The 13197-nt window shown below is 38.6% G+C and overlaps 1 protein-coding gene across 1 annotated transcript; it reads left to right on the top strand.

Moving 5' to 3' along the window:
• The first annotated feature begins 2197 nt into the window (after positions 1 to 2197).
• Positions 2198 to 4386, top strand: CLDN8 (claudin 8). Its single transcript, XM_027539494.1, has one exon. It carries the CDS (start codon positions 2472 to 2474, stop codon positions 3147 to 3149), a length of 678 nt encoding a protein of 225 aa, XP_027395295.1. The 5' UTR covers positions 2198 to 2471; the 3' UTR covers positions 3150 to 4386.
• Positions 4387 to 13197: the final 8811 nt, after the last annotated feature.

The raw sequence follows: 13197 nt of genomic DNA on the forward strand, positions 1-13197 counted from the left end.
CAGGAGTGAAGTACTAAATATTTTTGGAATGAAGAAAATATTTTTATGTGAAATAAGGTCTTGGTAAAGCTGAATGCTTCAGGGAAGAGAGATTTGATAGTGAACAAAGCCAACAGGTACATCAATCCATAGCTGGGAGGCAGTTCCTATAAAGGTCAAGGCTCTCAAGTACAATGGATCTCTATTTCTGTCTCAAGTTTTCCTATTTTATGTGGATATTCTGCAATATTTCAACAGAGCTGCTAAAAATATATATCACACACAAATTTAGAAAAGAAATTTTGATTTGTCTTCCTACAAATATAACTATATATAGACACATATACATATGCGTCTATGCTGGTGTTCAGTCGCTAAGTCATGTCCGACTCTTTGTGACCCCATGGACTGCAGCACACCAGGCTTCCCTGTCCTCCACTATCTCCCAGAGTTTGCTCAAGTTCAAATATATATATATGTATATACTTTTTAATTTTAGTTTGTTATTATCTCAACCAGTTATGTCATATTTTTATCACTTTCCAATTGTGTCGTCCTTCCCTTTGCCCAAGTTGGCAAACCAAGATGATAATAATAATAATAAAAATAATAATCTACTGTTTTGATTTCAACTCTTTTTTAATGGATTCCAGATTATCTTTCCAAGTTTAACTTAATTCCCCCTTGACTACAAATGTGCAACTGATACAAGTCTGAAAGAGAAAATGCTATACTTTTTGTCAGAAAGAGGGGTATGCCCTAAGTTCATTTTTAAATGAGCCCAACACATGAAGAAAATTACTGTAAATATGAATTTTTAATTTTTTATTAATTTCAACAGGTTCATTCTAATAAAATAATAACAGCTTGGCCTACTGGACATTCTCTATTATTTTTTTAATAAGACAGTTTACTTTGGCAACTTCTCCTCCTCCTTAAAAGTACTGTTTTTTTTAAATCTCTATATCTCTATGAACCACTCAGATTTTTTGGCCCATTAAATTTTCAAAGTTTAACAAGTGAGCAGGAAACACACCCTTCCATACCCTGAGTTAAGCTAGTACAAGGAACCACAGAAGTAAAAGTGTAAATAAAGGATCTTTTTTAAATGCAAAAATGAAAGGAAACTAAAGTTTGAACTTTGGAAAGACAGGACAGTGTATTCAAGGTATTCTTCAGAAGAAAACCGCTGGTGGAGTTTTCCCAAATCAACACGAATGTTTATTTTAATTCCATTGCTGTCATCATTATTATTTTAAGAAGAAAAAGTCCAAAAATGTATTACATTTATGGGATTCTACCTCCTACTGTAAGGAAACAGTCGAATACGACAGCACAAGGCACATCCCGCTCCTCTTGCAGACACGGTATTAAAGACATGTAACTGACAAATTTAGTTGATTTGCTGAATATAGTCACTTTGTCTATAAATTTTTATTTAGGAGTATCAGCCATTTGTATAGACCTAAAACTTGCACCAGTTGCAGAATTCTAGTTGCTTAGGTCTAGGAAGATAGAAAAGATAAAGCTGCAGAATGAGATAGCAACCTGTAAGTCAATCCATCAACCCATCATTTAATTACTATTGTGAGTACTTGCTACATAAGAATCCAGAAAAAGAAACCAGAAGAAAGTCACATGGATTTTTTTCTCTTGTTTTTGTATTTTTTTTCCTTATAAATTAAGATTATCAGATATATACCAGTGAGTGGTTTCCCTAGCTCAAAAGAAAACAATATGTGTTTGGTGCCATGGAGGAGGACAAGACTATGTATTTAATTACTTTAGCCTTATTTTGTCCCTTGGCATGATCTGTTCCCTGATTTCACCCCAGTCAAGCTTGCTTTGAAGTCGCTGACAAATTAAATCAACCACTTGGATCATATGTGTCCCAAAGAATGTGGTTTCTCAGGTATGAGCAATCTATCAATCCCCCGGTCTCCTTTCACTTTGGCATTCTGACAATCTTAGCAAATTCTCAGGCAAAGATTGCAACTTATGTTTTGGCCACAGCAGCCCTTACTCAAAGTTTCAGAATTGCCAGTTCAAGGTACAACTTTCACATCTCAAGGGACTGGTACATTTCTTGATGGTTGTGCAAACATTCTTAATTGTGCCTCCAGGTAAACATACTGCTGTCTTCTTGGACAACTGAGAAGTACAAAGAATGTTTATGTGCTGGTCCAGTCGTTCCAAGTATTTCTTGTGGGATTAGACACCTGAGTTACCACCCGCCTCTTACTGGCTGAGAAAGTTGCCCCACCTGATTTGTAACTTTACCCGCCACAGTCAGTAGCTGGGGGCATCTCGGCCAGCCAACACTGGATTTAATCTAGTTAGAAGCAGACGAGCAGCTCTTATTTGAAAAAAACACTGAGTTTTGAGTTCATTACTACGGGAAAACTGCTCTCCCTCGGGGCGCAGAGAACCTGGCTTCAGAGCAGCCTTACCAGCTCAGGCGCCTGGTCGGATAAAACCCAACCTGGAGGAGAATGGCTACCTACGCCCTGCAAATCGCCGGACTGGTGCTCGGTGGTGTGGGCATGGTGGGCACAGTGGCTGTCACGGTCATGCCTCAGTGGAGAGTGTCTGCCTTCATTGAAAGCAATATTGTGGTCTTTGAAAACCTCTGGGAAGGACTATGGATGAGTTGCATGAGGCATGCTAACATCAGAATGCAGTGCAAAATCTACGACTCGCTGCTGGCTCTCTCTCCGGACCTACAGGCAGCCAGAGGACTGATGTGTGCCGCCTCGGTGCTGGCCTTCCTGGCTTTCCTGACGGCCGTCCTCGGCATGAAGTGTACCAGATGCGCCGGGGACGACGACAAGGTGAAAGGTCACATTCTGCTGACCGCTGGAGTGATTTTCATCATCACTGGCCTCGTGGTGCTCATCCCCGTGAGCTGGGTTGCCAATTCCATCATCAGAGACTTCTACAACCCAATAGTGGATATTGCCCAGAAACGGGAGCTGGGAGAAGCCCTCTACATAGGCTGGACCACGGCCCTGGTGCTGATTGTTGGAGGGGCACTGTTCTGTTGCGTTTCCTGTTGCCATGAAAAGAGCAGTAGCTACAGATACTCCATACCGTCCCACCGAACAACCCAGAAAAGCTATCACGCCGAAAAGAAGTCGCCGAGTGTGTACTCCAAAAGTCAGTACGTGTAGTTATGACTCTTTTTAAACTGCCTAGAAAGCCACCCAGATGACATAGATGTCCACTCTTCCCAAAACTGAGACCCAAAAGAACATTGATTGGCTGTTCTTAACTGCCTGGTATTAATCACAGGGACTGATTACATCAGCTCTTTATGATTCTATAATCAATTTCAGCTGCATGAGAAATTGTACACATTGCTTTGATTATTCTAGAAAGAACAGTAATTTGTTTTCTAAAATGGTTCATGTTTTATCTCCTTTTATTAGTTACTTCAAAATGACATTGTTGGAGACAATTATTTTACAACTGTGACTTCTCTATGACAGAGCGTTATGTATATAGATGAGTGTAACATTTCTGTGTCACATAGGTAGAGACAGGCTTATATAGTCCTATTTTAAATGAAACACTGATTCATTACACTGAATAAATAGAATTCAGCTATTGCTTTTCAGGGGAACCAGGGGTAAGATTGAAGAAGGTTAATATTAATTGTTTAAAAACAGCTTAGTGATGAATGCACTTAATTTATAATGAAGGTTAAAATGGAAGCTTTAATCAGCAGGGTAAAGGGAACTAAATGGCTTTTTGATATCTCGTTTTTCAGCCTAGGAGTTAGAAATCCAAATTCCTTTTTCCTCATTCCCCAGAGGCCTTCCTTTTCTTGTATATTAAATGGTCATCTTTTAAAAGGCAGATATTTTGTCAAGGGGCTTTGCATTCAAACTGCTTTTGCAGAGCTATACTAAGAAGAAAGATAAAGCTATAGTCTAAGAAATATTAAAGACTTCAGGAAAGTGAAGATTTTTTTCCTCAAGTTTTTGTGGTTGGAGAAGGATACATTTTGACAAGAAATCATATATATATATATATATATATATATATTTTAATAACTATTTGTATAGAGACTTTGGACTTTCATTAATATAAATAACAGAAGAGAAAAATTATATACCTTTATTTGATTACCAAAAAAATGAAACCAAATTGTCCTCTGTGAACTACATCTTATATGTGGATATTTAAGTCAGAATTGTCATTTCAGTTTTCAAAGGTGAATCTTTCTTTGTTCCAATTTTGTTCAGTTTTACTAAGGCACAGGTATACTATATCTTTGTGTTTCCCCCAGATTTTATTGAACTGTTAATCTGATTTGAAAGTTTGTATATACATTTTTCTAGCTTAATCAACTATGTGTATCTGCTTTATGTCCTTTGTATTAATAAATTGTGTTTTTTATATTAATTTGATATCTTTCATTTTTCTTCAGTTTTAAAATATTTTAATAACGTAAAGAGTTTTAAAAAACCTGATATTTTCAGCTTTGCAGTTAAAAAAGGCTTTCAAAATCACATTTTAAAGATAAAGACAGATTCAGCATTAATTTTTGAGAATACAGATTATTATATATCATTTAACATGATATACTTACAATGACTGGATTTACACACTAGTATTAGATGTTGATAATATATTTGTAATTTTTTAAGATAATACTATAGGTTCCAAAAATCTATTTCCTGCATGTATTATTATGTATGTAATAGCTATTTATGTACAAACTTTCCATAGGGAGATATATCCCTGCCTCTGAGAAATAGTATTAATTAATAATAGGGCATAATGTTTTAGGGACATGCATTATAAACTAAGACCTCTACTGTTTTAAATGAATTATATCACTAAGTCGCTTATAAGACTGATATAATTAGTTTAATTTACAGATGAGGACCCCTCAGAACAGTTCATTGGTTAATCAATAAGTGTCAGTCTGATTTCATAGTTCATATACTTTTTTTTCAGTGCAGGTAGATTTACTTCAGCAATGTCTAGTTTATGAACTGATTTTTGTATGTGATAATAACTTGTTTACTGTTAGTTGGGAAAACTTTTAGTGTTTTTTCTGAGGCTGGTGATTTTCCAATAACTAAATACTAACCTATCCTAGGCAATTTTGCCCTCTTAGATCAAAACATTCATGAGAACAGAAATAAAGAAAAACTGAGTATCTTGAAAAAAAAGGAAAAAATATACCCAATCTTCTAAATATCAGCCTTTAATCAAACATTATTTTCAGTTAGAAAACTCTCCCAAATGGCGCAACTCAGTTTATTATTTACGTGTTTCTCCCCTTAAACAGAATTACAACACTACTGGCTTTCCTTGAGTAAAACCTTTTGATACTCACCTGTTGAGTATCTCTGAAACCTTTCTCCAACTTTCCACTTTACTAACACCTCCTCTCTTTCCTACCTTCTAGACTTCTGTTACCACCTTCAAGATCTCCTTGCTCCAGGCACACTCCACATTCCCAGTTCGGTTCTTTCTAAAATACAGGGGAGGGATGGGATGATTGGGAGATTGGGATTGACATATATCCACTGCTATGTATAAAATAGATAACCTAATGAGAACCTGCTGTATCGCTCAGGAAATTCTACTCAGGGCTCTGTGGTGACCTAAATGGGAGGGAAATCCAGAAGGGGATATGTGTTCCTGTATTGCTGATTCACTTTGCTGTACAGCAGAAACTACATTGTAAAGCAACTATACTCCAATTAAAAAAAAAAAAAGTAAATCAGACGCCATCACGGCCTGCCCATAATATCTGTAAGACTGCTTAGTTGCCCATAAGGTAAATCCAAATACCTTAGCAGATAATGAGAGATAAGAAGGAAAATCTATCTTATAATCTTAACAGCAAACTTTATCATACAATGACATCAGTGTATAACCAGTATGCTAACAGTTATAAAACAGACGTCCAGAAACTAGAATAATTCCAATGCCAAATGTCTTTTCAGTATCCTGAAAGAGTGGCACTGGGATTAGGAAGTGCTTTGGCTGGTGGCAAATTATGTGCAGGAGGTTTCATAATGTAGTTTTATGGAGAAACCATATGATGTACAAAACAAATCACAGGGAAGTAAGGGATATAGTTTTATGCTCTCACTTTACAGCTGGACTATTTTCTCTTTCATACTGTAACACCTGCTGCCCCCACCATGAACCACTTCTGTTGACTCTGTTTCCAAAATGACCCCCTCCTACACTACATAAACTACAATTAAGGTACATTACCTTAAGTGTTATGTGTGTGTTTAGTCGCTCAGTTGTGTCCAGCTCTTTGTGATCCCATGGACTATAGGCCACTAGGCTCCTCTGTCAATGGGATTTTCTAGGCAAGAATACTGGAGTGGGTAGCCATTCCCTTCTCCAGGAGATCTTCCCAATCCAGGAATCAAACCCAGGTCTCCTGCATTGCAGGCAGATTCTTTACCCTCTGAGCCACCAGGGAAGCCTACCTTAAGTGTTAGGTGTTTGCTTATGGCCAAGACACAGTTTTTGTTCTCAAAGAGTTTGTCTTCTAACAAGAAAAGACAAAAGTAAGAAATGTAGTCTCTAGTACAGGCCCACCAGGTGACACTAGTGGTAAGGCATCTGCCTGCTGATGCTGGAGATGCCACGTCCATCCCCGTGCTTGGCAGATTCCCCTGGAGAAGGGAATGACAACCCACTCCAGTATTCTTGCCTGGAGAATCCTGTGGACAGAGGAGCCTGGCGGGCTACAGTCCATGGGGCTGCAGAGTCAGACACGACTGAGCACTCACATACCAGGTGCTTGATCTTTTCTTTCTTTACCCATCAAACCTCTAAGAATGCTGTAAATTATGGATGAATTACAGATTAAATCAGGAGAACACTGAGCCTCAAAGATGTATATATATAATCCCCTAATTCAAGAACCTGTACTCTTGCTACTATACTACTGTCCAAAGACATCTCTGCCAGAGTTAGCTTCCTGCACAATAAATGTCATCTCATTGCCCCAACTCCAAGCCATCCAGTGACTCACTGGTCACAGAACCCTCTCACCCTCATCATCAGTCTTACCCCTAAGCTCGTCTCTTCTCCCTCCCAACTTCTAAGTAACTTACTACTTCTCAGTCCCTGACATCCATTACCTTTCCCCTTGGGAAATATACAATGTTTTAGACTCCCACTGTAAACATCACATCTTAAATTCACCAGGCCTCCTTCCTTGTCCTGAGAAGGTCTCCCAGAGCTGTTGGAACAGAATCCCAGCAAGCGGAGCCAAGTGGCAGCTGGATTGACCCAACCAACAGGCAGAAAGAGAACTGCTTTCTGGGAAGCTTCAGGCTCTGCCAGATTCCAGGAGGAAAGAGAGGTGCTGTGTTCAATTCTGAGAGTCAGGAAAGGCAATGGATTCCTGATGCAGACGCCAGAGCTTGGACCTGAAGACCTGTGCTGGACGAGAGAATGGTAGGGAGGGAAATGGGACCTTAATTACTTCAGAAATACTCCTGGAGGGCAGGTGGCATTTGTACACTTATGGGCTTCCCAGATGGTGCTAGTGGTCAAGATCCCACCTACCAATGCAGGAGACAGAAGAGACCCAGGTTCGATCCCTGGGTCGGGAAGATCCCCTGGAGGAGGAAATGGCAACCGACTCCAGTATCCTTGCCCTGAGAATCCCATGGACAGAGGAGCCTGGTGGGCTGCCATCCATGGGGTCGCAAAGAGTCAAACACGACTGAGTGACTTAGCGTGCACACATGCGTGCACGTAGTCTCAAAGGTAGCAATGTCAGGGCAGCAAAACTTTGGAAGACTTATGTAGAGGTGAGGTCCCTCGTTGTCCCTGGGCCTTGGAGAGCACTCTCACTGAGAGTGGGGATAAAGAGAGACAGATAGACAGAGGGAGAAAGCAAGAGCTGGGATACACAGAGGCATGTCCTTGGGCCCCAGGAGAGAGACAGCACTTTCAGGTCGTTAGATCCCCAGCCAACAGTGAAAATCCCTATCACCCTAGGGTGAGCTATTGCTAATTACAACTTAAGTTCCACGAGAAAAGAGATCCTGGAGTTACTTAAGAGGACACTAAGCATCACTCAACAATCAGAAAAAAGGAAGTGCAAACTGAGTCCCCGCAACTGGCAGGGGACCTTTGAGGAAGAGATCTCCTGGGAAAATGCAAGGATGCTTTACATAAACAAACAGATGTCTGTTTGAGCCTAAGGCAGACTGAAGCATGGGATTACACAGCTTCTCGTTCCTAAAATAACATATAACTTTCGTATTAAAAATGTCTGAAGGGAATGGCGGAGCCTTGAGGGAGGTCACTGCTACGGGAAAAACTGGAGGTTTGGAAGATCAAGCTCCAAACAGATCAAACATGGAAAAAAATGTAACTCAGAAGGGAAAGTGTAAAGAACTTGGAGAAAAATTAAAGGACCCAAAAGGCAAGTTTAGAGTAAGGGAGAAAAAACAGATGAAAGCAAGGGACATCACTTAAAAAAAAAAAAAAAAAAAGTTGATGTTAAAAAAAAAAAGAAACATACAGATAAAAAGTACTCACTGAGGTCCTGAGAGAATGGAAAAATGAAAAAATGTAGTTAAATTCTTAAATTCCAAGCTCAAAAAGAATGTATGTAGTTTTCACCAATCATAAGAAATTACTTAGCAGCCAAGACAAGAAGAGCATACTACTTCTGGCAAACCTTGAAGCTAGATGATGGTGGATTAACAAGTAAAGATGATGAAAGACCATAAAAGACTGTAACCCAGTACGTCTATTTCAAACCAAAACTACATTGGCATTAATGACAAAGAAAGGCATTTTGTGGCTAGCCCAGGATCCAGCAGCTGTGTCTCTCATATGGCTAATCTGGAGGAAAGACTAAAATGATGAATCTTTAAAGAGACTTCAAGGAGGGGAAATTGGAAAGGAGAAGAACCTTGGTCGGCCATGACTCTTGCAATAGACAGAAGGAATTTATTGGACAAGAATGGTCAGAAGGGTTTGAAGGGGTCAGGCTGCCATTTTCTGGAACTCTTCTCAGCATCAGTGTCCAGGAACCACTACAGATACCTCAAGGTTGATCCTCAAGTTCCAAACTTCTTCCTTTCCAGTTCTGCAGGTAAATTCAACATCTTCAGCATGGGAAGCAAAACAAAACCAAACAAAAAGAAAACATTTAAAAATCTAGCCTCCAGCTTCTTGCTTCTTTTCATCTTCTGTCTCGGGATCCATACTGTCCAGATTCCATGTCATGACTTTGGCATCCAGGAATCTTTCCTCGACTCGATCATCTGCAATGCCCTTCTCATCTTTTATCATCAGGTGTGGTTGAATCCTTGACGCTGTTTATCCTGGCCACCACCCCGGCTGCATGCCTTCACCTTCCCTGTGCCAGCCCCAACTCAGCGTCAGCTCCACCCAGCTGTGAGACAGATGTACACTGACTGGCCCTTCCTCTCCATTCTGGGAGGGAAACAGTCTTTGACAGACAAAGAGGTTCATGGACTTCCCTTGCATCACTCAAGTTACCCTCAATTGTAAATGCTCTCTCTGCTCCCTATTGTAAAGCCACTGTCTGCCCCTTTTTCTGACTCCTGCCCAAATTCAAATGCCGATAAATTTATATGAAAATATTGGAAACAGAAAGAAACTTTTATAAAAAGACAACAACAACAAAAAAATCCAGAGTTGAGCATTTTCCTGGTTCAGGAAAGAATGCATACATCTTTCCTACTAATGGGTTAAAAAACTGACTTTTCTTTTATTTTTTTTAAATATAAACTGTATTAATAGAGGCAGCAAAACACAATAAAATAAACAAGCCAAAAACAGTTCCTCTATGTACCCCATTCTTTCTTGTTTTTTTCTCCTAATATCCCAGCCTCCTTCTTAGTTACTAGCTTTTAAAATCATTAACTATTTTGCTCAGAGTTGCTTCTTCCATGGGTTACCCCTGCATTTTGTAACTGCTGTGTGAGAGAGGCTGTGGGAAGGAATGAAACTCAAGGTTGAATATTTTTTCTTGGTTTCTTGTCTGCAATCTAGTAAAGAATGTAGTTGTGCAAGCATCATAAATGAATAATCTTCTCTCTGTTTTTCTGAGTTGGGCCAGTGTTCACTCATTTTTTTTTTTTTAATTAGAGATAGCGAATCATGGGGTCGCAGAGTCAGACACGACTGAGCGACTGAACTGAACTGATAGGTAGATATTGAATATTTCTTCATAGCTGCACAGAGATCTTCTCTGAAGAAGGAACTGTTATTTATTATATGCTAAGCTGTTGAAACACTTCAGAAATAAAACTGCCCTCTAGCTTTATAGCTGAAAAACCCTGTGAGCCAAAGGAGGAAGACTATACTTACAGCCCAGCTATGATCTAATAGTAAATACAGTGCTTTTCCTTTTACCAAAGAAGAATGAAGAGAGAAAAAGATTCTGCATTCAGCCCAGCATCTGATTCTTTATTGTTGTTCAGTTGCTAAGTCGTGTCTAACTCTTTGAAACCCCGTGGACTGCAGTACACAGGCTTCCTTGTCCTTCACTATCTCCTGGAGTTTGCTCAAACTCATGTTCATTGAGTCCGTGATGCCATCCAACCATCTCATCCTCTGTCATCCTCTTCTCCTCCTGCCCTCAATCATTCCCAACATCAGGGTCTTTTCCAGTGAGTTACCTCTTCACATCAGATGGCCAAAGTATCCGTTCTTTCTTATTGTGTAACAAAGTATTCAAAAACTTGCTGACTTAACAGCCATTTTATATATCATGACTTCATGGGTTAAGAAATCAGGTGGCACTCAATAGCTGGGGTCTAGAGTCAACAATAGCTCAGCTCCTTGCCTGGCACTTGGCATTGATATCTAAACGTCCTGATTCAGATGGGCTCCTCTACCTATACATGTGGTCTTAGGGCTCTTAGGAATGTCTTTCCAACAAGGTAATCAGACATCTAGCCTAGTGGCTGAGGGCTCTAAGAAACCATGGGAAAAAACACCTATACTTTTAGGAGGCCTGGTGTCCTTTCCACCATTTGCAATTGGTTAAAGATATTCCAGAGTAATAAAAGGAAAAATAAACTCCACTTCTCCTGGAAAGAGCAAGAAATAATCTGGGGCCATCTTTAATCTACTCTAGGTACAAAATGGAATTTAAAGAACTTAAAGAGAAATGTTTCTTTCAAATGGACTTATTTCTTGGAACAAAGGCATAGTTTAAAAGAGGTGTGTTTTATTTAAATTTAAGTGAAATTAAAAAAGAGAATTTTAATTTTCTGACAAATAAAAGCAGGTGCAAGGAAAAATGCAAATTAGATATAAGGGCTTTAATTTTCCCCACTGAAAATAAAGGAAGAGATTTCCCTTCTCTCCTTTATCTTAGAGCATTTATTTTAGGGGGAAAAAAAAAACTTGTGTCTTCTCCTCTGTTGGAATGTATATAAATACTTTTCAAAATTGGATAGTTCTCTATCAGCTCTATGAGCCAAGAATATCTTTCTCTAGTACCTGTGCCGCCTTCTCCTTGAAATGTAAACATCACTATCTTCCAGTTTCTATGAGTAATAAGAGCCTAACTTCACTGGATATCTTGCCCCAAGTTACAAAACAACCTCCTGCCATAAAGATACAAGCATTTTGTTTCTCTTCTGGATAAACCAAATTAGCCACCATAGATGGTCACCCTCATTACCAGGTTAATTTAAATTGCAACCCACTCCAATATTCTTGCCTGGAGAATCCCATGGACAGAGGAGCCTGGTGGGCTACAGTCCACGGGGTCGCAAAGAGTCGGACAGGACTGAGTAAGCGACTTGAGTAACTTGAGTATGTGTGACAAAGGCATTGTCAAGTCCTTTTACTTGAAGAATCCTTAAATATTTACCCTGAAAATAGGTATGCATTGGGTGGTATCTTTGCAACTCTATAGAAAGGTCAGATTTCTTCCTGTCTTTGCAATCTTTTAGCAGATTGCCTCTAATACACGTCACATTCTGGTTTAATGTTTTTTTTCAATAATGAAATTCTTTTCTTTTTCCTCTGTGACTCTTGCAGACAGGTTTTCTGGGTTAGAAGATTTTTGATTTTTGTTTTTAATTATATTTCCCCAATACAGGCCAAGATATAATCTAGAAATTTATGCTTGATAATAATCAGAGACATATCCAAATGTTTTGTAAATTTGCTTTCATCTGAGAACTACTCATAATGGTGAAAATTTGGAAGCATTCTAAGAGTGCCCCAGAGAAAGGTTAAATAAATGATCGTGCATCTGTTCTTTCAGTTGCATGTTTTCCTGCTGCTAAGGAATCCTTAATGACCTAAATATTGTTATGAAAATAGAATAAAAACAGGTAAAGAATTCCATACTCACCATAACCCTGATTAGTAGCTTCTTTCTCTCTTCTTTCACACATACACACAAACACATGAGCCGACACCCATGTGAAAGGAAATGGCTGGAGAGAAAGAAAATGTTTCAAATATAAACCTATGTGTGATTATCGTTTTCTTTAAAACATTTTTCTGTGCTTCCAGTTTTTAATAAGCAAACATTTTCACAGTGAAAAAAAATCAGTAAATGCAAATGAGTATATTTTAAGGATGGAAGGATACTAAAAAACAGAAGATGGTTGACTTAGCAGAAAAATCAAAACAGGAATGTGGAGGAAAGATCCGAGACAAGATCATTAAATTCTGATGAAAATAAAATATGGGAAGAAATGGGGAAAACAATAATCATAAGTGAAGAGTGTGAGTTAGCTTGAAAAAAGCTTCATATTTTAAGTTTAGTTAAAGGATTTTGGAAATACCTAAGTGAAGAAAAAAAGCTTAAATTGATTAAACAAACATAAGTTCTATGTTTGGTTTCTACCATTAAATAACAACACAATGTAGTTTTTTTTAAAAAATTCATTTTGCCCACTGACTTTGATTTGTTTCATTATTAGGCTTTTAAGCTATATTATTCCATAGAAAGAATTCACTTTTTTACTTTAACATGGTAACAAGCAAATAAAAACTTTTAATTTCCCAAGTAGCTAATTTTTTAGTTCCATTTGTTAAATAACCCATTCTCTGTAGTTTGCTGATGCATTATTTATCAAGCAGTAAATGCATACATATCTCACTGTCTGGTTCTGGGCAATTTATTCGGCTTCATTGATCCTGGATCTTTTAAAAGTAGATTATCGCTAACTGATGTAAATGCCAGTGGTTTCATCAAGTCTGTGGATACTT

Source organism: Bos indicus x Bos taurus, chromosome 1 (assembly GCF_003369695.1).
Source record: "Bos indicus x Bos taurus breed Angus x Brahman F1 hybrid chromosome 1, Bos_hybrid_MaternalHap_v2.0, whole genome shotgun sequence".
In the NCBI taxonomy this organism is placed as follows: domain Eukaryota; kingdom Metazoa; phylum Chordata; class Mammalia; order Artiodactyla; family Bovidae; genus Bos; species Bos indicus x Bos taurus.

Coding starts and splice junctions, on each gene's coding strand:
- CLDN8 (XM_027539494.1), top strand. CDS start 2,472: ATGGCTACCTACGCCCTGCAAATCGCCGGACTGGTGCTCGGTGGTGTG.